This window comes from Falco peregrinus, chromosome 7 (genome assembly GCF_023634155.1).
Source record: "Falco peregrinus isolate bFalPer1 chromosome 7, bFalPer1.pri, whole genome shotgun sequence".
In the NCBI taxonomy this organism is placed as follows: domain Eukaryota; kingdom Metazoa; phylum Chordata; class Aves; order Falconiformes; family Falconidae; genus Falco; species Falco peregrinus.
Window position 1 is genome coordinate 60447572 of NC_073727.1, and position 27302 is coordinate 60474873.

A 27302-nucleotide genomic window follows, 5' to 3' on the forward strand; every position below is an offset into this window, starting at 1 on the left:
GGCGGTGGTAATCAGAGTTCTGACTCTTTGCTTACTGTGAAGTATTGCACTTCAGATTGGTCCATTTCATTCAAAAATTAGATATGCTTTGTTTGTGGAAGTCAACTGGCATCTCCGTGGAATGGATGCTGTATACAGCAAATACTGTATGTGAGAAGATGGTTACGTGTCTAATAGTTCAGTAACTTTAGGAAGCTTTTCTATATTCCTCTGGGAACCACAATTTTTATTCTTTTTACACTGTACCCATCTCAAGCAGATAAAAATATGTGACTGCAGCTAGCAGGAATGTACAACTTTTTAGATGTCTACTATTCTTTCAGAACTCTTAAAATACTTGTGCTATTTATGTAATTTGTATTTGTCTGGGGATGAGTGGAGATAAATGAAATATATGTGTCAGGGTACTAAAGAAGATGGGATTTGTTTCTTTGGCTCTTTTTTCTGCCTTGAGATTGAGGGGGGAAATTTGCGATGAATTGAGATTCTTTTAATATAGCAAGTGATACATTGTACTTTGTTGTTTTTTTTGTTTTTTTTTAATTTACAGCCACTCCAGTAAGGTGTTCAATATCATGCTGTTTTTCTTACTGCGGTGTGTAGGCTTACAGATGCCTGTTGTACTGATATCTACAATATGATAATAATTAATCTTCTATGTATTTGGTCAGTCTAACATGGAGTTACATCTCTGATTTATGGAGCCTTTATGGTTCTTTCCTTAGGGGATGTTAAGTGTCAGGACGAATGCCACACGCCCTCCTTTATCTCATCCAGTAAGAGTTATGCAGCATCTTCCTATCACTTGTGAAGCTTACCAACCTCAGAAGTATGTTTTGTATTCCCTTGTAGGTTATTCTAAGAGCTGGGAAGTATGCAGTCAGCTTGGGCAATCAGAAGGCTACCATGATTTAGGTATGCGTCAGGAGCTCATGGCTTTTGCTCTGACACACTGTCCCCCAAGTTCCATAGAGGCGTTGTTGGGAGTGAGCAGTTCATTGCAGACCCAGGTGGGTGTTCCTGAAACTATTTTCATGCAAGGTCAGTGCTTACCAAAGTAAAGGAGACTTGTGCTCGTTTTGAAGTTTGTTCCCTTAAATTCCACCCCCCTACAAGTTTATAATTGTTCTACTTGGTTTTTCTTCTTTCAGTGTTACATTTCAACAAATGAAGTCTCTTTATGAGCATTTTTATATGTTCAGTTGGCTTCTCCAGTAGAAGTGCAATTGTATTCTCTGCCTTTAGTACTTTTATTTTCTTTATTTATTGCCTCATTTAAATGTTTTATTTCCAAATGCGGTTAAATAATTTTTTCCGTGTTTACACTTTCTGATGCAACTTCATTAAATGCCCATGTAAATGTCTATTAAATGTTTATTCAAACGTTTTCATGATCTCTACCCAATATACAATGAAATTCTTTTCCCACTCATTTCAGCCATGTAATGGTTTCAACAACTACAACAGGCTTTATGTTTGAGCCATATTAACTCTGCAATGACTGATGACTTAATAGAATCACATCTTAGGTGTTCAGCTGATCATAGTATGTATGTGAGAATGCATAATTGTGGCATTTAAATACAACTTATGCCAAGTGACATAGCAAACCTTCTGAAAAGTTTTATTTGAAACTGCAGTGCGGTAATTTAGGTTGTCAAAACGTTCAATTTCTGTTCAGCGTAATTACAGCTTGGCCTACATACTATTGCTTGTTTAAGATTTCATAATTGTCTTAGTAGTCTAAGAATTCACAATGTTCATGTTTGTATTACACTAAGATAGGTCTGTTTTAGAGGGCTTAAATTCTGTGTTTGAACAACGGGGGAGAAGGGAGCAATGAGTACAGTACTTACGTAGTCTAAGGCACCTGCAAATGCATACCCTTTTTCTTTACAAAATTGCCTTTGTAATAATGTGTATGAGAAATACAGGCAACATATGAAGGCAGTCTGTACTGCTTCAGGGACAGGGTAACATCAGAATAAAATGCTACAAAGAATTTGAAATAAAAGTCTATCTCCTGCAACCTATTTAATGTTTTATTTTTATCATGAAAGCACTCAAATTTGAGAGGTAAGTGTAATTATGAGCTTAAACACAAGTGGAATTATTCCAGAACTGATATCTGTACAATATAGAAATAAAAACTTGTTTCCCCCCTTATGTGCCTATACCTAGCATTAGAATTTGAAGTCAGACAAACTTTTGACAATGTATAAATGAAAATTAGTTATACTTTCTGTCAATTCACTGCTTCTATGTTGCTGTCTCATTCCTTCTAAAGGCTTCATGTCCTGGTAGTTGTAATGAAGTGCAGCTGCTCAGCCACTAGTTATTACTCTCTTGCATCCCTCTTCTCCAACGGAAAAGATCCTCTGTCTTCTCCATTCACAAAACTTGAGGCTGAATCTTGCTCAGGTTTCTTTGTTAGTGCAGTATCATTTGTAGCAAAAGTGCAGTGATGATTAATGTAATATTTGCCCCAAGAAGCCAAACCTAAGTAATGATTTCTGTCAAAGCATGTTTACTCAGTTTCTTCTGCAATTACTTTGTCCATAAAATAAGCATAAGCTTTTCAGGTCTGTCCATTAATTGTCCTACATGTTCTGTCCAAGCACTCTGTCTTTGTATGTAGGTAGATAGATATATGCTGAAAAACCTTATCAGAAAGTCATGCTAACTATATGATATTAAACGACTGTGTCTTTCGCCCACAAAACTACAATCTTGTGTAACACTTGCTTGGCAGCTCCACAGAGGCACCTCAGAGGCACAGTTCAGATAATGGCTGTTTTTCATGTAAGTTCTTTAGTTAACAGTATAGCAGGGTGCATATAATTTTTTTTAAAATATCTTACATTATGTGAAAAATATTGCACAAAAATCACAGAGAAGGGAAGGTGGTTTTGTCTGGGGCTACAACAGTGAGGGGATGCCAAAGATACCTATGTGTTCTTCTCCCTGTCTTCTCCCACACCCTTGTTTTTCTGTCATGGAAGCTTTTACATCAGAATTTCTTGCATTTCCTACGACATCAGTCATAATTCTTACATTTTGTTATTTGACTGGTAAGAGATTATTTTGTGTTTATAGATTCTTTATCAGGCTGTGAATTACCAGTTCCTTCCTTCAGAAGGAGGTGAGAATGTATATGTCTCAGGACCGTCTTCACTGATCAGTAAGGATACAGAGGTAAGCTTTAAAGAGAGTTTTTGGAGTAATAATTATTTTTTTCTGCATTATGAAGAGCTGGATTTGATTTTTTTAGCAATATCTACTGTTTACTAGATAAAATGCACAACATAAAAGAAATTACTATTTTCTGTTCTTAGATTGTTGTAAGTTCAAGGTTTTGTTTATGTCTTTATAGTTAGTCTGGTGCAATTTTTTTATTGCCTCTTCCTACGCAGTCTTAGCACCACAGGAAAAAAACCCACCACAAACCCAGAGGCAGAAGAGGAAAGTGCCAAAAAAATTAACATGATAATATACATTAATGTTGATTTGATTTTTGACCTGTCCCAATTGCAAAGCAAAACACTTGAAAATAAACCTAAGCTACAAATTTAATAAAAAAATGCCTTGAATTAAACTTACTTTTCCCTTTTGTTCTGTGTATCATGAAGTTTGTGTCTTCTTTGCCATTTTATAACTTCCATATATTGCATCTGAAACTATTTCTATGTGTAAGATCAGGAGAAACATCGAGTGTTTTGTGGGAAATAGAGGCAAGGCGGCAGGAAAATAGGCTGCTATTATTCTTTCTACTTTTCATGTTTATTGTTTTAAGTTTGTACATGTACAATTGCAAGTATATTTCTCTCTTTAAAGAAGATGTAATTACCTATTTATGAAATTCTAAGTTTAATTTTATTCTTTTCTGTTTAATTAAGGTTTTCTGTAGATAATGAACAGATCTTGGGTGGGGAGAAGGGTGGTAAAAGCCTTAAAGACATACAGGAAAGAACAGAGAGAGAAAGAAAGAAAGAAAGAAGGTGGTTCATGTTGCATAGTCTGGCGTTTTTAGAAGAGTGTCTTGAGCTGCAGTCACCTTAATGTCACTATACCCTTGGGTAATTTTTACCAATGACAGTGTAGATGAAACACACTAGTCTTTGCCTTTTAGTGTACTTAACATCATGTGGCTTAAAAACCCACACCTCTCCTTCACGTTGTTGGAGTGGGAAGAGAACTTCTATGCCTCTATTTTGTGTATGTTTTATATATGTATAGGCATACATACATTGTATACATATATGTGTATGTAAACATACATATACATGTTTGCATATATAAAAAATAAATAGGCAAGAAAGCAAAATACCGCTGAAAACAGTATTCAGGGGAAAAGAGCTAAACACCTTAACTGCTAGAGTCTGCTATGAAGAACAGGTCTGTTTCACTGGCAGGAGTGCTTAATATTTTCTGGAAATTGGTAAATGAATCTTTCTGAGGGGAAGATTATTAAGTAGATGTTAAAATTGTTCAACTTTCTGATGTGGATGCATGTGTTTACAGAATTTTAATGTATATAACAAACTGTCATGCATCACCTTTCATATGCTGTAGTGCTATTTACTATGTTGTGACAGAACAATTAGACTTGCATAAAAATGATTCAGAAACTTATTCAGAGATTTATCAGAGTTGAGTAAACTCAATAATTAAATTTATTATCCATTCAGTTTGGATATCTGAAGCAATTTTCATTATGCTAAAGAATTCACATTCGGAAATTTGTTTGATATTTTTTTTCCCCGCCCTTAGTTGTGGTTGGTTGACTGTTTAGAATTGGAATTAGGTAAGCAGTTGACCTGACAAGTTTGTATGTTGCTGCATTGAGTTTTTTATTTCTTTCTGTGTTAATACAGCTTCTTGGCATGTCATATTTCAGACTGTTACACTATGAAATGAGTTCTGTATGTTTGCTAATTCTGTCTTTTTGTTCTCTCCCAGTTAACTTAATAGGGATTTATAGCTTCTTTCATTTCTTGCAATGACACAGGGGGAAAGGGCCCAGAATTTAGTCAGTGTATAACCCTTCCTTTGTTACAGACATCTGAAATGTTAGAAAAGCAATATATTTAATAACTCGGTTTCTCTGACTTAACCGAATCCCATGTCTGCAATCCCCATAGTTCCACTTCAGCTAATTCCTCGTGCTTCACTTTCATTGTCTTGTACAGAATTTCAATTCCTTCAAAGAAAAAACTGTAAGACTTTTTCCCTTTCTTTTTCTCCTTTCTTTTTCACTTATGTCCTGATTAACTTAGAGCATAATTTTTTCGAGGATTTGACAAATGTTTTTCTTTCGTAGTTGTTGATACCTTTTCAAATTGGTGCTCTAATTTTTCTTATCTTGACTAAGCGTCTTCTATCATACATGTGTTTGGGCATCCCTTTCTCTGTTGCATTAAAAATACCTATCTGTAAGTATATCAGTTTTCCCTTCCAAAGCTTTAGTGACTTTTTTTCTACTCTTCTTACCTTCATCTAGTATTGAATCATTAGTTGCTGCTACCTTTTTTTTTTTCATTATAGTAACTTACATCACCAGCTCACCATACTTGTCAATCATTCTTCTCTTGAACTCCTCTCTAGAAATGTCTAAACTAATTTCATTTTTTTTGTTTTAAGTTTTTCCTCTAAAAACTTTTTTCCCATTAAACTTCCAGAAATCTTGATAGCAGCTGGCTTTATAACTCCACAGATTGCATAGAAATGTGTCATTTAATACTGCTGTCATATTGCCGTCAGTATAATTTTTCTCCAAGTTTTTGGTGGTTCTACTTCGAAGGAAATTCCTGATTGCTATGATAAAGATGCACTTAATTATTCTGTAGGAGCTAACCTATTTGCACAAGAATGTACTTCATTAGCTTAGTGCCAGCTTGTCACCGTTGATTGAACTTGTGGGATCCATTGGAGGAATTATCTTTTGGAAGCTACAATGATTCTCACATAGCAGACTATTTTTAAGCAAAATGCTAAGTTTCCCCAGTCTGCACCCTTTTTTCTTTTTGTTGTATGTGACAAATGCATTGACAACTAATCTATGCTTCTCAAACAAAATATCTCAGTAAGAAAATTAAGGTCTTGATAATGAAAAGCATTTCAGCATATTATAGCTAACATCTGATTAAAATCTAATGCTTAACCATGAAATGCTGTGTTGTGTCTAAACAGTGGAAACAATAACCTTTGATTGCCTTATGATCTCTGACTTTGTTAAATGTGCAGAATAGTTAAAACATGCATTACATCTAAGAAAAATATCTATCTTTTACATATCTGAACGTGAAAACTTAATTACTGTAACATGGCACATCAGCAGAAGAGAAATCTAGGGTCTCACATTCCCTTGAAAACAAACTCTTTTGATATGAGAGCAGACATAATTTCTAGAGGAGAGTATCTTAAAGTTATAGGAATGATTTTCTTAAATGTTGCTTAAAGAAAAGAAAATTCCCAATTAACAGAGTATTAGCATCTTCTTTGCTTTTGCATTTTTTCCCAAGCACTAGGTCTGGGGAAAGACAGGATCTTTTAAACATTTGTATACATTAAATTGGTATGTCATGCATTTTTATCATTGCTGGTTAGAAATGCTTAGGGAATGTTGTGTTTGCGGCACGCACTGGGAACTCTTCAACCTGGAGTCTTTGGAGCCTCAGGGCAAAAATAACGCTCCAGCTGCTGTTTGAAGTAGTTATGCTTTGGGTTTGTTTGGTGGGTTTTGGTTTGGTTTGTTTTTGTTTTTTTTTTTAATTTTATTTATTTTGACATTAACTGGAACTGTGTTTTGTGGTTTAGTAAATGTACTGGTTTTAATTCTGTAATAAGTAACTTAAAATTCTTCTCATGGGAAGAGGTAGCTGCAATTCCTGAAGAAATAGTGTTCATTAACAGTGTCACAGAACTCTTGTGCAGAGGAGAAAAATCTAAACGTGGAACTCTATACATGCACTATTTAAGCTCCTGTTGTAGTCAGTGGAGGTCCAGTATATGATGCATAGAGAATAATGCAGCTAATCAGCCATTAGGTGCTTGTTGCAGTTACTTAATCATAGATATCAGCAATTTGAGATAGCCCAAGTTATCCTCCTCCTTTAGCTACTGATCCAAAAAGTCTACGTCCTCTGTCAGATCTACAAGTGTGTTAAGCAGGTATCTTTATTACTGCCATATATCTCAGTCATCAAAGCCTGCATTTAAGCAGCTGAATCAAATGCATTGTGTATGCTTAAGGCTGGGTTACTTTTTTGGTTCTAGTGACATTAAAGTCATAATAAGAGCTTAGACATCCAGTGTCACCTGAATTTTAGTGTTGTCATCTTGAGCTGAATCTTTTCGATAGTCTCTCATCTAGGGTCTGGTTTATCTTTGCAGGAGTGGAGTTTTCAATTAGACCGGTTCATTAGCTGTAACATACCTTACAAAAAGAAAAAAACACACACACCCCCAAAAACCCCCAAACCAAACCCCTCCCAGGCATAAAACATAAATGTAGGTTAAACATTAATATGTATGTAAAAGAAACTATTTCAAAATCCTATTTTCCAATGGAAGTATCAAAAAGGGAAAAAGAAAAAGGAAAACGAATACTTGATGTTCTGTCTTATGAACAGAATCTGTTCCAATTCGCTTTGTTTCCTTTATAGTCTTAGGCGTTAAGAGACATTATGCAGTAAGGTGTATACAGTATATGGTTTTTGCATGCTTTAATCCTTGCACCTTCAGTAATTGTTGTTTTGTAATTGTAAAAGAAAAAAAAATAATCCATATTACAGGCGTTCTGATTTGTTACTCTGTCTTCCATGTTTATTTAAAATGTAGGTGGCTTTGTTATTTGTCGTTGCATTGGACTGGTTGGAATTATATATATGTGTATGTATAAGAATACGTATAGATATAAAAATATTTTACCTGTTATTTTAGAGTATCTTGATAATTCAGAATTTGTTGACTGACTTTTTTTTACACTGATTTAGATTCATTCAAAATTTTAAGCTGCTATTATTATTTTGTTTTTAACCTGATGTGCTTAGTTTTATAAAAGATATCAGGAAGAAATGATAATTTCCCCGAAACAGCTCTCAAGACGTCCAAACTAACTTCCTCCTGACAATACAATTAAAGGATGCAAGTTGTCTTAAGATAGGATCTCAAACAATCTTTAGGAAATAATTTATTTTATGAGAGATTGATTCAGGATAGCAAAAAGTTATAGCCTTTAAATGTTGCTGTTCCAGGTACACAGAGGAATGGCTTTTTAGAAAACAGAATTCTTATTTGTGCAGAGAAGACTGTAATTACTTGTTAAAGTTGAAATTGTTTTTAGAGAAGATCAGTAGAGTTTATCTGATAGCAGCAGAGCTATAGAAACATACACACTAGCATACAAATTAGCCCATTAGTTTTCACACTACTGAAGGAGGTTTATTTTAAGAAAATTTATTTTTATAGAATCCTTTGGGTTGGAAGGGACCTTAAAGTTCATCTGTTTCCACCGCCCCTGCCATGGGCAGGGATACCTTCCACTAGACCAGGTTGTTCAAAGACCCATCCAGCCTGGCCTTGAATGCTTCAAGTTTTGCTCGAATGCAGTTGAGAACTTGAGCGGGACTTTTTTTTTTCGCCTGGTTCTGTTTGGTTTAGTTTTGGTTTATTTTTTTCCCCATGAAAAATTTTCAGTGTCCTGCAGCATCTACTTGAAAAGGGAGGCAGAGAGAAAACTTAGTATTCTGTATACAACATTTAAAATAAATGACAAAAATCTTTTGTACGAAGTAACAAGAGTGGTTTACTTAACATACAAACAGGAAATTCTCTCCCACACCCCAAGCCACCAGACCTATGATTTTCGGTTGCTTTTAACTTTTCAGAGGAGTAAAAATACTGGCATGTTGTAATTGGCATTAATTTTCTTTATTTGGTCAAGTAAAAGCTGAAATTTCCAGTTTAGCCAGTCAGTTCATTAGTGGTACATCGTGAAATGCAGAATGTAGTTTCAGAAAGGACTGAAAAAATGCTGAAGCCTTAATGGAAAGAAGGATTTAAGATGAACCTGCTACTTCAGTGGTCAGCTTGAGGCTGTGATTTACTGCATACTACAGTAAAAGGTACTAAATATAAGTTTGTCTGCAGTGAAATTCTGCCTTACTGAAGCTAACGTGTTTTGTCGCTGAGCTTATGGTAGGGGACGTAATTCACTGAAGTGTAACGACATCTTTTTGGGCTGGAGTCTGGAATTTTGTCATGAATTAGTATGTTGTAAACTAATACCTCATATTTAGTTATACATGTAGAAATTTTCTATTTGGATACACTTCAGTGTGTGGGGAGATGAATAATAGGGTTGTTAGTGAGAACCATTGGATATAAAGCTCTTGAACTTTGCTGTATGGAGGAAAATACTTATTTTTTTCTACTGCTGAAGACAGTGTGTTTACATTAGCATACTAATTATATATTCATGTGTAATGTGCAAGCCTTGTAAAGCATGCAATTAATGCTAAACCTTTCAGGACAGAAATAACACAGATCAACCAACATGAGTGTTCTGGGTATTATTTAAATGCTTTACATGAGGTAAAGCTGATAGCCAAAGCTCCATTTTTGGAACGTGTTCTGCTTTTAAGAATTGACTTACATGTGAGTTTACTGAGTGAAAACGTTTTGCAGGATCATGTGTAGACATGTATGTGCATGTATTACAGAAGCAGTTTGCAACTGGGGGTAGGCTGGGGTCTCTGGGTTTTTTTTGCAGTCTTTTAGGTTTGCTATATCTGGTATCTTCTAAATGCTGACTACAGAATTTCAAATCTTGATGATTCTTTTTCACTTGGTCTGGAGATGAATGTTTACATCTCTTCTCATTTTCCCTACTGAGAATTCAACTTAATTAATGCTGCCTCTGTACAAATACAAGATTGTGTCTACTATCAGCTTTCTTGAATTACTGAAAATTAATTTTAGCATGCTCAATCTGCTCATTTGTGGAGACATCATTATTTTAACAGAAGCATTCAACAATTATGTAAAACATTACCATTATAAACTTCGGAATTAAAACCAGCTGTTGTCTGTGGAAACAGGAGATTATAACTGAATAAGGGGCAAAATGTTCTGTTGGTCATGCTGGTAACTTCAGATTGAAACTCCTAAACCGCTTTTAACTTGTTTTTTGTTTGTCTTTGACAGCTGCTGCTTAAATTAATGATCATTAAAAGTATGTTACTAACATAGTATCTTAGTATTATGCATAGAACTCTAATGCATTTGGCTTTAGGTCATTAGCCTAATTAAAGCATGAGTCTTAACACTTGCCATTGTGTGTTGGATATGCTCACAGGATGAAACCAACACTGCCTCTAGCCAGTCTGCTGATTTGTTGTACTGGACGACATCAAAAACCATGAAGGTGTTGTCTAACACAACTATGACTACAAAAGCCATGCTGCATGCTGTCAGTGATGGACAGTGGTGGAAGAGATCGTTAACTTATCTTCGACCGTTACATGTAAGGGATTGCTGATGTGTCTCTGAACGTTTACACATTCAATGATACATTAGTATAAAAGCTAGGCTGTTTTGTAGTATCTGCTAACTGAAGACCTCAAATCAATAAATGAACTAGAGACATCATGGGATTGTTTGCAAGCAAATCCCAATTAAAGAAGGGGTCTAAAGCTGTTTCTTGTTTTCTAATCTGTTTCATCCTGCTTTCTTAGCATAGCGTGGGAAGGCATAGTTGAAATTTGGCAGAACTTCGAAACTTTGAGGAAGGAAGCACAGCAAAGCCCGATCTTTAAATGATCTTTTTTTATATTGAAAGCCATTCCTTTTCAGTTTCTCTTTTCTACCTTCTCTATCTCAGTGGATTTTCTATAGTGTTCATGATACTAGTTTTTCTGATAGTACTTCTAAACATGATTCTCTTTCCTTTAAGGATACTGGACCTCGTTCAGCATTGGTTTATGTAAGATGATACCTATCTTACTCCCCAGTGAATTAAATTATATTTTCAATTACAGCTGTTTCCCTTCTGAGCAGCAGTTACAGACTCTTTAATGAGCTTTTTTACAACTAGGTTCAACTATACTTATTTTTCCCAGGGCCAAGAATTTGGAGATGTGTTAAAAAGTGGGCCTGAAGAAAATGCCATTGTGGAAAAACAAGGCTGTCATCCATTTTACGAGTCTCTGATTGCTGATCCGTATGTTGCAGAAGTAAGTTTCTGTTAGAGTTCTGAAGTGTTAGTTTTTGTTGAGATGTTATAATTAAGTAAAAATACGGATTTTGGATTATTTGTGTGACTTGAAATTTTGTGCAATAGTAGGAAAAAATCGAAAAATAAACAGAAAGGAAAGGAAATGCAGGAACTAAGGCAGATAATTGCATCCAATTCAGGTGAGCCAAATAGAACTTCAGGGTATAGTGCACCTGTGTCAGTTACCTTTATTTTACTTCTAGTCTGAAATCAGCTATGGCACATACCAGAACAATTCTTCGGAAAGCTTTGCGGAAGTATTGCTGAGAACAGAGAAACTGACAGAAACAAAGAGTGAAGGGAAAGACCTACTTCCAACTACAGAAGGTATGGGTACATGTATATTCATTCCTGTATTTACTATATATAGTAAACACATGAGAATCTGTGGATGGCTTTAAATATGGAGAGTTGCACACAATGATCTGAAGTATTGTCTAGGCGTTTTGTATGAATTAGGATCCAGTTCAACATCTCAAGTTCCTAAGTAGTCTTGATAGAAGTGTCTGCAGAGTTTTCAAGAGAAGTGGTATGTTTAAAGAGTTGCTCAGTAAAGACTACAATCTGAAATTTGAAAGTTGGCTTTAAATGAGCAGAAACTGGTGTTTGGGGGCTGACAAAAATACAGATGTTGTGTGGGGGGGAAGTTTTTGTAAGTTTCCTGAATACTGCCATGTGTAGATATTTAAATGAAAATTGGCAACCCAGTGTTAATGTTATTTGTATGTATGCCTGTGTATTCACTTGTTGAAATTGTGTGCCATTGTGTATACAGCTTTCAGTATTGCAGGGTTGTTACAGTATTTTATTTCCTAATTAATGCATAACTGCAGCTTCTGGAATCATCAGAACTTCTTCTGAAATTTCTACATTTTTATAGGTTATACTTAACGGTTTGTTAACTGAAACAGTTTCACTTTTTAAAAAACAACAAACCACACAAAAACTACCTATGATTGTTTGTCTTTCATTTTGGCTATCTCCTGCTGGTTTAAGGAATGAACTGTTTAAATATTTACATGCTGTTAGTGTCTCTTGAAGGAAGAAAACTGTATTATTTTACTCTATGGTAAGTTCTGCCATGAAAAATGAATATATTAAATCACTTGCAATATGAGAAAAGTTTCAAGTGAGACTTTCTTCATTAGCCACAGTTTTATTTGAGTTGTTTAGTGAAAACCAACATATTTGTCTTACAAGTATACGATTCAGTAGTTTGAGATACATGGTATTTCTACAGATAACCTGTACAGTTGTAATAGAATAACATGAATTAGAAAAGGTCAGCAACAGCTTGCATAAATGGGGATGTGTTCACATTTTGTTCCTTTCATACTCTCTTAATGCAAAAGTAGTTTCAAATCAGTACTTACGATCTCTTTTCTTGCATGTAGAAAGCCCATAGGCTTCTAGCTGTGATTGCTGTGTCTTAAAGGAGGGGGAGGCAAGGATTGAAAAGCATTCGTTGCTTGCTTAGGACAACTGATGTTAGTTGGCAGATCTTTGGTAATACTTCCTGCTCCAACTTGAGTAATTGGAACTGGTTTACAATTCAGTGGCTGCCTTTGAGGTGTAAATCTCAGTTTTGGGGACTTGTGCTTGAAGAAGAAATTGTAGATTCCAGCTTTAGTCTTCAAGCCTCTATCTTCCTCCTCCTAAGTGTGCAGACAACTGCTTTTGCAATGTTAATACTTCTGTTCTCTTCTAACACTCTTATTCTATAGTCAGTCTGAATTTCGCTTACAAGTCCCTCCAACTGTGTTAGGGAATTGAGATTTCCGTGTTTTCCTCTGGAAAACTGAGGTGTATTTATTCTGTACTCTGCAGTCCCGTATGACTTCTGGGTAGTCAGTAGGCAGCATTCTTACACATACAGTCTTAGTGTGACCGAGGCAGTGTTGTGCATCCCTGTTTTGTTGTGGTTCTCTTTCTCTGTAGGGCTTAGGGATTTGATGGGGAGGTTGAAGATGAAATTTGAATAGGAAGTTACTACAAACACTGCATTTCATTGTAACAGGAGTAGATACTAAACTCAAAGTAAACCCAGGACACTTGGTCATAACCTGTCAGTCCTCTGGAGTTTAAGAACAAAGAATAGCTTAATGTTTTCCATGATTTTGTAATTGCTTACAGATATGACTGTTTCACTGAAATACATACTTTTTAAGTTTAGTGAGATTTTATCACATGCTAAATGAAGAATTGAAAGCTTGAAGCAGTTTTTGTGGGTTTTTTTAGAGAGAGAAAAAAAAGGAAAGAGCTGAAACTTTCTAAGGATTGATAAATTCCAGTTGTCAGAAATTATAATTTTCTTTCCTACTTTGCCTTCCAAACAGTCTTGTGGCATAAAGTAGAGACCTGCACAGGAAATAAAAATTACTTTTAAAATTAAACTTTTTTTTAGTGTTTTCCTAAGGAAATATTGCTTGTGAGACAGCAGCACTGGCTCTTTGTTTGTCAGTGCTTGTCCTTCCTGGTTTACCAACCCTGTAATGTTTAATCCCTTGGGCAAATTTCAAATTTTGCAGTGGTCTGAAATGATACTAAGTTCCTGTAAATTTTGTGAAGATGTATGAAAGGACAGAATGGCATCCTGCTAGTGACCATAGCCTGTGATTCGAACTCAGCCCTGTTAGACATCAGAGAATTCCCATAGGGCTTCACTGAGAAACAGAAAACTGAAGTTGATCTTTGTGTATACACGTGTGTTTGTGTGTACGTAAAGTAGGCATCTGTGTATGGATATATTAACACATCTGCACACAAACACACAGAAAAATTATATTTTTTGAATTAGTACAGGGGATTTTTTTTTTTTTAATCTCAGAAGGGATGACAGTGGAGGCAGGTCTTAACAGCATTCTGGCAACAGGGGTGTCTTTGTGTTGAGCTTAATGCAAGAGTATGAATAACATTGTTTTCTGGCCTGTACTGGTGCTATGTTCTCTGTCAGGATTGCTATCTGAAAAGTGAAGTTATAGTTTTGCTACTGTGGCTGTTACCATGTTGAGGATGTTAAGCTGGAAGAGAGCCCACAGTTGATCATTCCCAAGGCTTTGCAATTGCTAATTTTGCAGAGAAATGGAGAAGGAGTTGGAGCCCAGATTCTTCTTTCCCTTTTCCCATTTTTTTTCTGTTCAACTAGAGGTGGTTATAGGAATATATAAAGTAACTTCACTTGTGCTCAGAGTAGGAAATACCAATTTTGCAAACTAATTCATCAAGATTTTAATATTAGGTATTTCTAGAGTCCTGTTACCTTTTTTAGGATGGTATACAGGTTATTTTGAATGTAGCAGAAACAAGCTATCAGGAGCAAGAAACTCTTAGTAAAAGTTTGAAGCGTGAGCATAGGTGCTGTTGGACAGGCTTGTATTTGCAGTAACTGTGACATATTGCCATGTAGACAGCCTCTGTGATGACCTGTCATATAGAAATTTGGGGTTTGTTTCTGGCTGAGGGCCAGCATGTAAATCCACTTCAGGCTGATGGCAAATTAATGATAATCTGAAAATTATAATTGGCCATTCAGGCCTCTTATAAATCATTCTTTGGAACAAAGAATTCACTGGGGGGCTCTGTATATAAAGTAATCGGATCTCTTGCCAGCATTCCCTCAAGAGTAGTTTGTGTAGTGTGGGAATATAGGTATTTGAGACGTCCTTAAACAAAAAGCTAAATTGCTGGAAGGTAGCTTGTACAGATTAGAATAATCATAAAAAATACAATCTATAAAAAAATGAAACCATAATATTATTCTTGCAATATACTTAAATTCCTTATTCAATTTCTGGTCCAGGGTTCATAAGATTTTTTTGAAGTTGTCTCTGGAACTAATAATTTAGACTTTTTTTACCCCAAAACCTGAATATTAAGTGTGTCATGAGAATCATTATTCTGTAATTGTTTGTTGGAACCCTGGTAGCAACAGGGTGATGCTTGACTTCAGTACAGAAGGAGGTAACTGCATGAGAGAGAGATCCTGTTACTAATTAACAAATTCTGGGGGTTTACATTGTGTCTGTGTATCACTTCTATTTGTGGAATGTAAATTATAGTGGGGTTTTTTGTTTAAAAAGCCCCACAAGTTTGGCATCTATAATGTAGGAAAAGCAGGTACTTTTTCTGCCAGTTTTACCAGAAATATATATTTTTATAATCAGAATAATTATTCTTCCATGCATTAATTTCTGCTATGTCATTGTGCTCATGCTTATGTTTGCGGTAAATGGCAGGACCTGGTTTTGGTGTTCCACTGATCTTATTTAAAATTCATATGACATTTGCAGGTTTGGTTCTGTGGTTTGGGGTTTTTTTCATTTTTTTTTTTTTAAGACGAGTTTTTAATGTGGTTTGTTTTGTGAATTAGAGCTCAGGTTTGAAGAGAGGACTTTTTGTACTGTTCCTCTGGTTATTCTCTTTGAACATTTAAAACATAACTGCATTGATTTTACAAACAAAATATTTACCTATCATAAATTGGTACAGGTGATAACTTTACTGGCTTTGCTTAGCATCTGTTACTGCACAATCTCATTGTTTGGTTAATGCATCAAATGCTTTGCCTGGAAGTCAAGGTAAAGCTGTGCTTCAGTTTAATTACATATTACCTGTTCCTGGATTGCACTATAAGTGTTTAATTAAGTATGTAGAGCTTTTCAAGCTAGTATCTAATAAAATATGGTTACACTGAAAAAATTTCATTTGATGAATCAAAGCTTTTTTTCTGCTCCTTATATGTTGCAGTTTTGCTACGACTGGCAAGCGATGCTTTACCAAATGATATGGCCTTGTCTCTTGCCTATTTGCTTGCACTGCCACAGGTATGTTGATAGTGATTTTGTTTCTGTTTTTTTGCCAGGAAAGACTATTCATAGCATTTCAAAATTCCATTAAAAAAAAAAAAAGAAGTAATTTCCGTAGGGTTTTAAAATCTTGATTCTTTGAATTCATTTAAATACACTTTTTAATAGATTGGGCTGGTGCATTTAAAGGGAACTCTGAACAAATGCTGTTGGACTGGCTTGTGAACATGGCACTGGCAAAAAGACACATTTTCTTACTTAAAATAGTTGTCTGGCCACCTGACTGACAGTTCTAACGTAGCTCAGAAAGGTGGATAATTAGTTTGTGGTATAGAAGCAGCAAAACTGTAATTGGAAAAGCATTTTGGTTAGGTGTTTGTGCAAGAGTGTGAGAAACATTGTAATATAAAATTATCTTTGTGTGTTTGTGTATGTTACTGATTTACTTCTGTGCCAGAAAAACGTAGTTACAGCTATTTCTAAGTCACAGCAAGTAGCTTTTTAGAAAGTTTGTGCACTTAATGTTGTATGCTTATTAAATCTTTCATCTAAATTAATGCTCTTTTTCTCCTAGGTGGTAGATGCCAACAAATGCTTTGAAAAGCAATTACATTCTGCGTTATCTCTCCAGCTGGCAAGTTATTACTATAGCCTGCAGATCTATGCTCGTTTGGTACCATGTTTCAAGGACAAATGCCACCCTCTCTACAGGGTTAGTACTCTTTCTTTTTAAAACCATATTCATTAATGTACAGCATTAAAGCTATTCTGAAAAACCAGTACATGAGTTAAGCCTGTTAAGGAGCTGATCTGACTTACACTGTGAGAAGTCTTTTAAGTTACACGTAATTATTCTTCTACAGTGCTGTAAACAGACAAGTACTTCACAATTTGTGGAGGAGTTTTTGAAGCACAGTGTCAAGTGTCATTTGTAGGTAATAGCACTGTCAGTCTTCAAAGTAGCTTATAAAAACTGAGCAATAATGAGCATAACCTGTGCTGCTATCTTGCAATACTGATACAATATAGTACTTCCTAGAAGAGTCAAGTGTCCATTTCAGCAAGAATGGTGGTATGCAAAAAGTTTTTGTAGCCTTCCCTGAGGTGTGCTATTTTGTATTTCAGTTTACATATGGTGTTTTGAGAATTCATCCTCATTCATTGATGAATTGGTTGATTTCCTTTGACAAGTGTCTCTTTTTGAAAAGGCACAGCTTTCCCTCTTATTCATGGCCTGTCATTAAAGCAGTTACATGGTAAACTTGGAACTAAATTGAAGAGGTGACATACAAAGATTTAACATGGCAGCATTTGCCATTTCTGCCAAGATACTAGAGTAAAAACTCTTCTTTGCCACTCCAAGAGCCTTTCTGAATTTACACCGATTCTTTTTTTCTGCACACAAGCTCTCTGGACTGCTTGGTTTTCAGCAAAGATGAATCACTAATCACCACTGTGGCATGAGAGCAGATTTTGTTTTTTTTCCCCGTGTTCAGAATGACTGCTGATTTACAGAGGAAAGCCTGTTTTGGTATTTGCCCAGTTCTGCAATTAGGCTGCCTTTCATGTTCCTGCTGAGATTTGCATTCTTTCCATCTTCTGTTTAGACGCTAAGGGAAAACTTAGCTCACAACTGAAATTTGGGGGGCTTGCAAAATATGTTGGTTGTGAGGAATTAATTCATGTTTGTTAAGTAGCTTTCCCTGAGCTGAGGTCCACCTGCTGCAAGACACCTTTGATGGGGAAAAAAAAATATTTTTTTTTTTTTAGTTTAGCATTTTGAAACAGTCTTATTTTATAGAAGGAGCTGTGAATCCTTTTGAAAGAGGAAGTCATAAGAGCAAGGATGGTAAAGATGAATTGTTTCTGCTCCAACTGCTGTTTAATAACCAAGGTCTTATCAGTAGCACCATGTAGTTTATCTCTTAGTGGTACAGTCTTTGGCTAAATCTTTTGTTCCATCTTGGTAAAATACTGTATGCAACTGTGATAAGCAGTGGATTCTAAGTTTGCTAAAAAGAATGTGCTATGTTTAAGTACTATTCTTAAAACAGTAGCTTTTGAAAACAACTGTATGAGAAGATCCTGAATGAAGAGCACACCAAGAAAGGGGGGAAAACCTGAATGCCCAGTAAGACTCTCCCCCCACCCCCCCAAAAAAACCCAACAAAACCCAAAACCAAAAACCAAAACCCAATCAACCAAACAAAAAAACCACAAAACACCCCCCCCCAACCCCACAACCCCCCCCCCACCAACCAACCCAGACTTAAATGCTTAGTTTATACTGCAAAACAGCCATTTGAGTAAATGTACACTTAAATGCTGGTAATAAAGAATGGCTCCACTTACAAGTTGCTGTCCTCAATGCCATACCAGATGCTGTTCATGGAAATAGATCTAGCCATGGTTTTTGGTTTTGTGTTTCCAAAGAGCTCTGTGGGGGTTAAAAAACCATTGCTCTTAATCTTTTATGGTACATACTTTTATGAATATGATAAACTCAATTGTATACGTCATTACATAGTACATTGTCTTCCAGCTCTTGCCACTAGTGTCTTGCATCACCTTTATCTTAAAACTGTTCCGTAAAGCAGAAATGTGTACCTAGGCCATTTTAAATGTATCATTCAAAGCTGTGCATTGTTCTTAGAAGAAATTGAGTGTGGTTTTTGGGTGAGAGTGTGTAACCAATCCTTCTCCACACCCCCACCCCAAACCTTTACATATTCAGTAAAGATTTAAATCTGGCCCTTCAGCCACATGCTTAGATGGTGGATCCTCGAGATAATAGAACATTTATTTCTGTTTAGCAGCATCTGAGTCACAGTGTGATTTCTCCAATCAGCTGAATCAAGTACCCTGCCTGAAAACTCTAGCTGAATTTATAAGAAGCTGTAAAGAGGCATGGAAAAGTCTACATTTCCTTTGTTTTCTTTAAAATAATACTGTGTAAATCTTTCAAAACAGTAAATGAGTACATCTGGCATAATAAGAGATATGTTCTCAGAATGAAAATGACAGTTGTGTTATAAGGATAATGGGGAGTAGTGGGGGAGAGTTCCCTTTCAGCTGGCTAAGACAGACCTTTAGGACTTGGTCATTAGTCAAGAAAGACATTTTGAAGGAATGATTGGGTCTGCTGCGTGAAGGCTTGATTATGTTTTTTTTTTTTAAACTGCAATGTGAAATACCTACAGCTAATATCTGCACATCAAAAAAGAATCAGAAATTGCCAAAAATTCTGATTAACTTTTTTGTACTGTTGATGTCCAAAAGGAAATCAGCTTGATAATCAAGTTATTACTTTGCTTTAAGGAGAAAAAAAAGGATTTAGGTGTAAAGCGCTGCTTCAGTTTTGTACTCAAGACAATTTTGAATTTTAGTTGTTATAATAATATGAACATAATAGTTATAGTTTAGGGCATCTGACCTGTATCAGTTTCTTCTCCTGAGTAAGATGTTAGATCTCTACAACCAAATGAAACCATAGGTAAAGGTCTAAGAATAATGCCAGACAGAACAGAACAAAATTTCCAGAAATGGACTGGCTGTGGAAAGCATTGGTGTAAGGAGGCACATGACCTTTAGAGAAGCTATATTTATTTTTGGTTTAGGTCTGTACTGCCTCTGGCAGAGGTGGGGTTAACTTTCTTCATAGCAGCCCCTATGGCACTGTGCAGCGTTGATAACACACTGGTGTTTTGGCTGGTGCTGAACTTTGCTTGCACAGCATCAAGGCTGTCTTCCCACTACCACTGATTCACTGCTCACTACTTCCAAGTCTTGATGAAGAAGAAGAAAAGTCATACAGATGAGCAAGAAATTTGCTGGATAATTTTTGCTGTTAAAGCTTTTCTCATTTGTCCTATTCCAGTGATCTGGTAAGTGAGCAGGATAAATATATCTGGAGGATTTCACTCTAGAAAGGAGTGAAAAACTTTAATTACCCTAAGGCTAATTAGTACTTTATGTTCCTGTCCCCATGCTAATAATCTAATGCTGAGGTGTTTCTGTGGTTTTGGAGAGGATTATTTTACTGACTTTAGCTGGGGGATGAGCTTTTTCTTGGAGCATCAAGCAACAGTTCTAACAGATACTGTTAAGTTGCAGAGGGGAATGGGAATTTTGCAGTTAATAGCAGAGGAGGAATGTTGCCATTAGCGGAAAATTCTTAGGTTTATATTTTATTCCCTTACCTCTTATTTTCATCCAAGAAAATGATTACTGCCCTTTTGTGCATTGCAACTGGCAATATATGCAGCTAGAAGTTAATTCTATACACGAAGTAATCGCACATTGGAAGTCAAATGCTTATTAAATGGTTGCGTATTGGTTTGTGTTTAATAATAATATCCTGTCATATTCCTAACTTATAAACTTAACTCACTAGAAACAGTATATACATTTTTATTCTGAAATTGGGTGTGTGTTCATGAAGTTTACTGGAGTATTAACACTGATGCAGAAAACTAACAAACTATGTCAGTCAGTCTTGTTTCATTCTGTCTGAACATTCAGCTCTTCATCCGCAAGTGCAATGGCTAGCACAGTCTGTTGTAGATGGTAAAATGGTAGAGTGCTCTTTTAGGTTGGCTTATGATGGACTTAAAACATGACCTTCTTTAATTGTATTACTATTTTAATTCATGATTCAAGCCCTTGCCTCCTCTTTGACCCCTCTTTCTCTTTGGTTAGTGATGCTGAGAACTCGCAAATTTCCTTTGGCAGTGTAATTTCTCCCCTTTGCTTCCCTGTTTGAATTTTATGTTGTATGTTCTGCTTCAAGTTGAAGTTTTTTTGCTGGTCTTTAGGTTGCTCCACTTCCTTGTCACATTGCTCTTTATGCCTGGCACTTCCTATTTTTTTATATACGAGGCTGCTTGCTTGTACGTGTTCAGATACAATTACTCATTAATATTTGAGGGGGCGGAAATAATGTCTTATCTCATTTGGTATATGCATCTAAATCCAGTGCATGTCTGCCCCAAAACTTGAAAAGATGAGAGTGTAACTCCGTGAATCTACACTGCACTACTCTCTCTCCCATTGACCTTCCCGCATATGCATGGAGTCTGTGGTGGAGAGGAGAACCAGGCAGATAGAGGGCAGTAGGGGAAGGCACCGTGAATGAGACATGAACTGGCAGACTAAGAACTTGGGAGAAGTTTTCTTTGGTGGTGTTTTGTGGGGTTGTTTTGTTTGGGGTTTTTTTTTGGGGGGGGAGAGGGTGGGTGGGGTGGAGTTCTTTATTAAAAACGCTAAGGTAGACCAAACACTGTAGTATTGATATGACATTTTAATAATTGGAAGAGCTTAGTATCATCAGAAAACTTAAATATTTATTGCTTATCCCTTCTCCAAGTCATTGATGAGTAAAAGTGGTCTCAAAACTTGCCCCTAGAGGACTTGCTGCTGACTCTCCCCTACCTGGAAAGTGATCACTAAGCTTTTACCTCTCCTTTTACCAGGTTTCAGTTCATAAAAATACCTTTGTTCTATCCCCAGGCAACCTAAGTTTCCTGAGTGGACTTTGGTGAGGAAACTTGTCAAATAGTTTTGGAAGATCTGTATATATTTTGCCACAGGATTCCCTTCATCCATGTGCCCCTTGACACACTCATAGTCCTCCAGCAACCTAACAAAGTTAAGTTCTCTTTACACAGGCCATGCTGACTCTTTCCCACCAAGCTCTGTTAATGCATGTGCTCAGTGGTCTTATTCTTTGTTACAGTCTGCCATCTTGCCAGGGATGGAAATCTGACTTGCTGATCTGTGATCCTCTTGAGTTCCATTTTTCAGATGGGACTTTTGCACTCTGGCACAGTGGTTTTTTAGAACATTCGTTGATGCACCTTAGCCTGCCATTTAACATAATTTCTCATTGGTGTTCCTTGGGAACAGAGGGATGAATGCCATCTGGTCCTGGTGGTGTGCAAGTACATCACTTAATTGGCCTGACACTTCAGATACATTTTCTTCTAACTTGTCTCTAACTCTTATATCTTTTGAGCTCTGTCCCTCACATCTTCAGCAGTGAGGGCTGACACAAAGTGCTTATTGATTTCATCTGCTATGGACTTATCCATGAGGGCCCCTTTGACACCTTTTCACCAGGTGATCCTGCCACTTCTTTAGCTGCTTCCTGATTTTGAGTAACTTTTCAGAACTTTTTGCTGTCAGCTTTCCTGTTCTTTGTAAGACATTTTCCAGGTACTTTTTAGGCCCTTTGAATTTCCTCTTTGGCCTGTCACATTTTGTATCTTTTCCTCATTTATTTGTTTACTCCTTAGTGATGTCTCAACAAATAAACACACTTTTTTTTTTTTAATGAATGACTATCTGATCTAACAAAAATTGTGAGCTCACTAAACACTATTGTGTTTGAAATCTTGAAGTTCAGGTAAGCTCTCCTGAACTAGCAGTCATTGTGGACCTTTGAACGTCTTTCAGTATGATCTCTGAAATAGTAATCCAGCAATTAGTGACATTGCAGTCAGGTTGTGACAGCTGTGTTTGAGGCTTGTCTGATACAGATAAGCCAGTGCTTCACAGATCCTCATATTTCTTTTAAGTACACAACACTAAGAGGCATTGCCACTCTTACTTGGGACCAAATGATATTTAGGTGACTCAGAAAAGAGCTATTTTTAAATAGTTGGGATATTCCCCCTTCTCTCCCCCCCCCCCCCTTTTTTTAATTTCTTCAAAATGAATTGTGCTTAAGAAAAAGAGATGTTTACAGTGTTGCTTATTTTTCTCAAGGGTTATATAAGCTATTCTGTTAAATCCTACTTCTGAAAGCAGAGTGAGTGTTGTTCTTGAGCCAGCTATTCAGAAATACTCTTTTAGAAAAGAGAATCTTCAAACCAGGCTTCCATTTCAGCAGAGGTTTGAGGTCTAGCTTGGCTGTGTTCCTCTGGAGACATATTTGTGGCTGATCATGCAAGGGTGGTAGCTGGGGTAAGTACTAATGCTTTCATTTTTGCAAAGGGTTTAGTTCCTCTCTGGGAAACAATATAAAGGTGATCAACAGCTTTTTTAAGCAGTCTTGCCCTAGTCAGTTGGCTTTATCTTTTATTTATTTGCCTTTTCTGTGCTTTTGCAACTGTTTTCTCCAGTCAGTGAGCATCATTAATTATAAGGAGCCCAACCGAAATTTTCTATTAATAATAAAACAGAAAAAAAATTAAACGAAATTTGGCAATGTAGGTAACTTTTCAGACAAAGCCAAATTCCCATCAAGTGAGAGAGCTGGCTCCTCTGTCTCTTCGAGTTTCAGTGGTTTGGCTGTTTGGTGGTGGCAATTTTTTTGGTGGTTTGTGTGTGTGTGTTTTGTTTTGTTTGTTTTTATCTTGCAAAATTGAGGATAAATGCTAGATTGGCCTTTATAAATTTAGCCTAAAAAGCTATCCATGTAAATGTACACCACCATTAGAGAAGCTGGTCACTGAGAAAATCATGCTTCTGATCACAAGTGCTAGCAGTGCTTGTGGATTACGATGAAAAAGTATTTGACTTCTGGTATTTTAATAACTGTTAGGGAAGGGAAAATTATGTCTTACAGCTCATAGAATATTTAGTTTTCAGGCTTTAAAACAGTAAAGTATAGAAATATTTGCATATATCCAGCCAACTAACGGTACAAACTAAAAGGATACAGTATCGTACTTCAGCTAAAACTGTATCATATCGTACTGAAGTTTTATAGTAGGAGCGTGTACTTGTCCCAGAGTCTGTATATGACTACAGCTGCTGTTATATAGATCAAATTAAAAGGCATATTCTGAAAGAGTATACAATAACATAATTTATTCAAAAAGAAAGCACAATTATTAGTTTTTTAGAGAAGAAGGAGGTAGAAGGTTAAGATAATTACCTAAATGGGGACATTATTTATTGAGACTAATGCTGAATGCAAATGGGAAATTAATTATGTACTATGGATTTAGTAGCCAATTCACTCAAAACCATGTAGTAATTTTGTATTTTTAGAGGTGGTCTTTCAGTTGACATTTAAACTTTTATGTATCATCTGTTAGTTCCACTAAAACAGCTGTCAGGTGAAATAATGAGAAGAGATTTTTCTACCTAAACCTGAGTTGACGATATCTTACTCAGTAACAGAGAGTCTGTAAGAGAACACAAGGTAGAAAAGAAACAGTGAAAACATTTTATCTTTGGACAAACTATTTCTCACTCTTGCTGGACTAGCTGATTAAAAACAAAGCAAAAAAGCATTTAAAACAGAGCACTAGGGCAATTTCTTCAACTCTTTAGGCACAAGTCATTTAACATAACTGTAGAAACAACTGCTTGGACAACACTTCAAATTATTTTTGTTTTATTACTTAACAGCAGCCTCTCGCTTCCCACCCTCCCCTGCAGGAATACTGGTTTCTGTATTGGAAATTATATTGATTTATCTTATACCTGGTGGTTTTATTTGGGCTTAAAGTAATTCTGTTATTTTTTCTTATGATGCTGGCTATTAAAAGATCATGTGTTATTTCTGTAACCAAGTTTCATCTGTTAGTTCTACCTTAAAATATCTTTAGTAAGAATACAAGGCAATTTTTAGATTAACATGCAGATATTAACATTCAGTAGTCTATAAATACTGCAGATATCCTGGCTGACTATATGATTTAATTTTATGATGGGTGGCTGTTTGTCATTAAAGCAAGATATATAGATGAAACTAAATTTGACTACATTTTATCCTTGGTTTTGAGTATTCTGATAATTCTAGGCAATGATTGTGGTACAGTTTGTGGGGCAAATAGTTAAAAAAACATGGGTTTGTGTAATAGATGCTGTACACTGCTTAGCCCAATTCTAATACCATCTTCAGTGTAATTTTTGAAGCAGAAATAAAACCAGCAGGAAATATTATTTTAAGGTTGTGTGCTGGCAACATCTGATTCATAATTCAAAACTAACAGCTTAATTCTCAGTTGTTTCTTATTCAATCTCATCTGGAGCCTTTGTTGGCAGAAAATGCTCCTGGGTTTCTACTTGGGTCATATCTTTAATCATGCCAGCATCTTGGACAACCTTTTGCCCTTATAAGATTCAATTAATTTCCAATGTAATGATCTTGAAATGGCAGTGGTGTATGCTATCTTCCTATTCTAAGTGTTTCACTTTTCAACCATTACATTGCAGCATTGCTTATTCAAAACATACAGCATTCCTTTTATTAAAAAAAAGAAACAAACAAAATAGCCAGAGATGGTTTGTTCTTTGTAGACTCCAGTTTTGCAATATTATAATTTTTCAGCCTTTTATAGATTTTGCATTCTCAGTGTACTTCTGTTCATAAAGCAACAAAGCACATTTGCATGTAATGTCATTTATGATCATATGTTTGCAGTTTGAATTGTTATGGCAGGTCCCTATTGCCTGATAGTGGAAGAAAGCAGGACCTTGGAAATTAATTAGTTTCAATTTCACTGAAATTGCGAATGCTTATTTACAAACTGTTTATCTGTATTTTTGTGTTCCCCTCATAATTAACCAATTCTTTTGGTTTTGGCTGGGTTTTTTTGAGGTGAATTAGTTTATTTTAATTTCACTACAAATGTACATACTGGCTTTCCACTAATTTCCCCAGAAATTCAACTAATCCCTTAAAGTTAGTACTAGCCTTAAACTGCTAAGAGGGCTAGGACTGTGAAGCCCTCAGCCACCTGTGTAATCTGCATTTTGTATAACATTTTAAATTGTGTTTGTGTAATATATATGTTTGAGAGTGTTTTAAACTTGGTCACTTCAAGTGAGAGGTAATTGTACTGGAATTTAAACTGTGGTCCAGGAGCATTTTTTTTGTGCAGCCACTCATCTAGAATGAAGTTTTAAAACAACCAATTTCAGCTCTTGGAATAAAGAGAAATCTGGATGAAATCTGTGGTGAAGATGAGAAGGGAGAATAGGGAGCTAGAGTCCACGGCTGCATTCCTGGATCTACAAAATCCAGATCTACCTTTTTGAGTACAGTATGAATTTGCTTGTTTGCATCAGCCATGTACAGTACTGTGGTGACAAACAATTTTAGAGAGTACGAACAGACTTTAAAATAATCATACTTAAATATATCTTTGACATTAGAGTATGTTACAAAAACTTCTGATGGATCATTTAAGTTTATGAATCTGAAATAGAGAATTGTTTTAATATTGTCTGAGTATGTAAGACCTTCCTTTAGGTTTGATAATTGAGGATTTATTGCACAGCTCATCTCTACTTCATTTTTTTGGGTTAGTTTGTACAACTTCATTGTGATGCATCTTGCAGCTTATAAAAGGTATTCTAGTAGGTATCTTCCTGTGCTGACTTGATGTGGTTTCACTGGTAGGTGATGGGATTTTCTGCTTCCTGTACCCATTTAAAAAACGGTTGTGAAGGCTGATCCTGAAGAAATCGGTGTTGTCACCCAACAATATGTGTAGCTGCAGCAGTGGAAGAACAAAAACATTGAAGTATCCTTGCACTTGAGTGATGTGACAGTACAGGTTTTATTTCTGAGATGTTCTGGTAATCCATCTCAACCATACAGTTTATCTTTTGCTTTGAGCAGATCAGACATGAGGCAGCTGTGATCTGAAAGGTAGGCCACGCCAGATTCATATGGTGCTGTGTCTATGTTAATGTACTCTTGACACAGTGTGACAAGAAGACTCGGTTGAGGACAAGTGTCACTGATTTAATTAATCCTATGGAGGAATGGGGTTTACTTCTTGAGTGAACAGGCATGTTCGGATTTCATTTCTTGAGTGAACTGTTAAGATTTAGCAAATCTCTCTCCTGTAAATCTTTTTTCCTGCTTTGGTGTGTTTGGAAAAGTGTGCCCTCTGTGTTTTTCTTCATTCCTTGTTTTCTTGCCTCTCTCTCCATCAAATTTATAGCACATTGAATCTCTTGCTACAGGCACCACTGTGGCAGTTGCTACAAGGATTAGGGAGAGCTGTCCTTTTCTCCCTGAAATGTTAGTGCTTTCCAGAGGTGTAATTTGGTTCCCTTGGAAGCGCTGGATGTGGCAGGGTAGTGATCAAAGTGCAGCTGTCTGCAGCAGGATTTTACGTGCTGCTCCCTGGTATCTCTTGCTTTGTCCATGTGCTGTCATCTCCTAGTTTTGCTAATCATTAGGGTTTTGCTTGGTGTACATGTCTTCCTCTGTAGCATGATCTCTTCCTTAGGATCACTTAAAATGGTTTAGAACA

At 36.2% G+C, this 27302-nt stretch overlaps 1 protein-coding gene across 1 annotated transcript in view; it reads left to right on the forward strand.

Moving 5' to 3' along the window:
• NBAS (NBAS subunit of NRZ tethering complex) overlaps nt 1–27302 on the forward strand; it is a 183715-nt gene that overhangs the window by 77176 nt on the left and 79237 nt on the right. Inside the window, exons 34-40 of the mRNA XM_055809968.1 lie at nt 853–1010; nt 3097–3195; nt 10358–10525; nt 11121–11234; nt 11479–11602; nt 16022–16098; nt 16655–16792. Of these exons, the coding sequence (XP_055665943.1) occupies nt 853–1010; nt 3097–3195; nt 10358–10525; nt 11121–11234; nt 11479–11602; nt 16022–16098; nt 16655–16792 (878 nt within the window). The remainder of the gene's footprint in view (nt 1–852; nt 1011–3096; nt 3196–10357; nt 10526–11120; nt 11235–11478; nt 11603–16021; nt 16099–16654; nt 16793–27302) is intronic.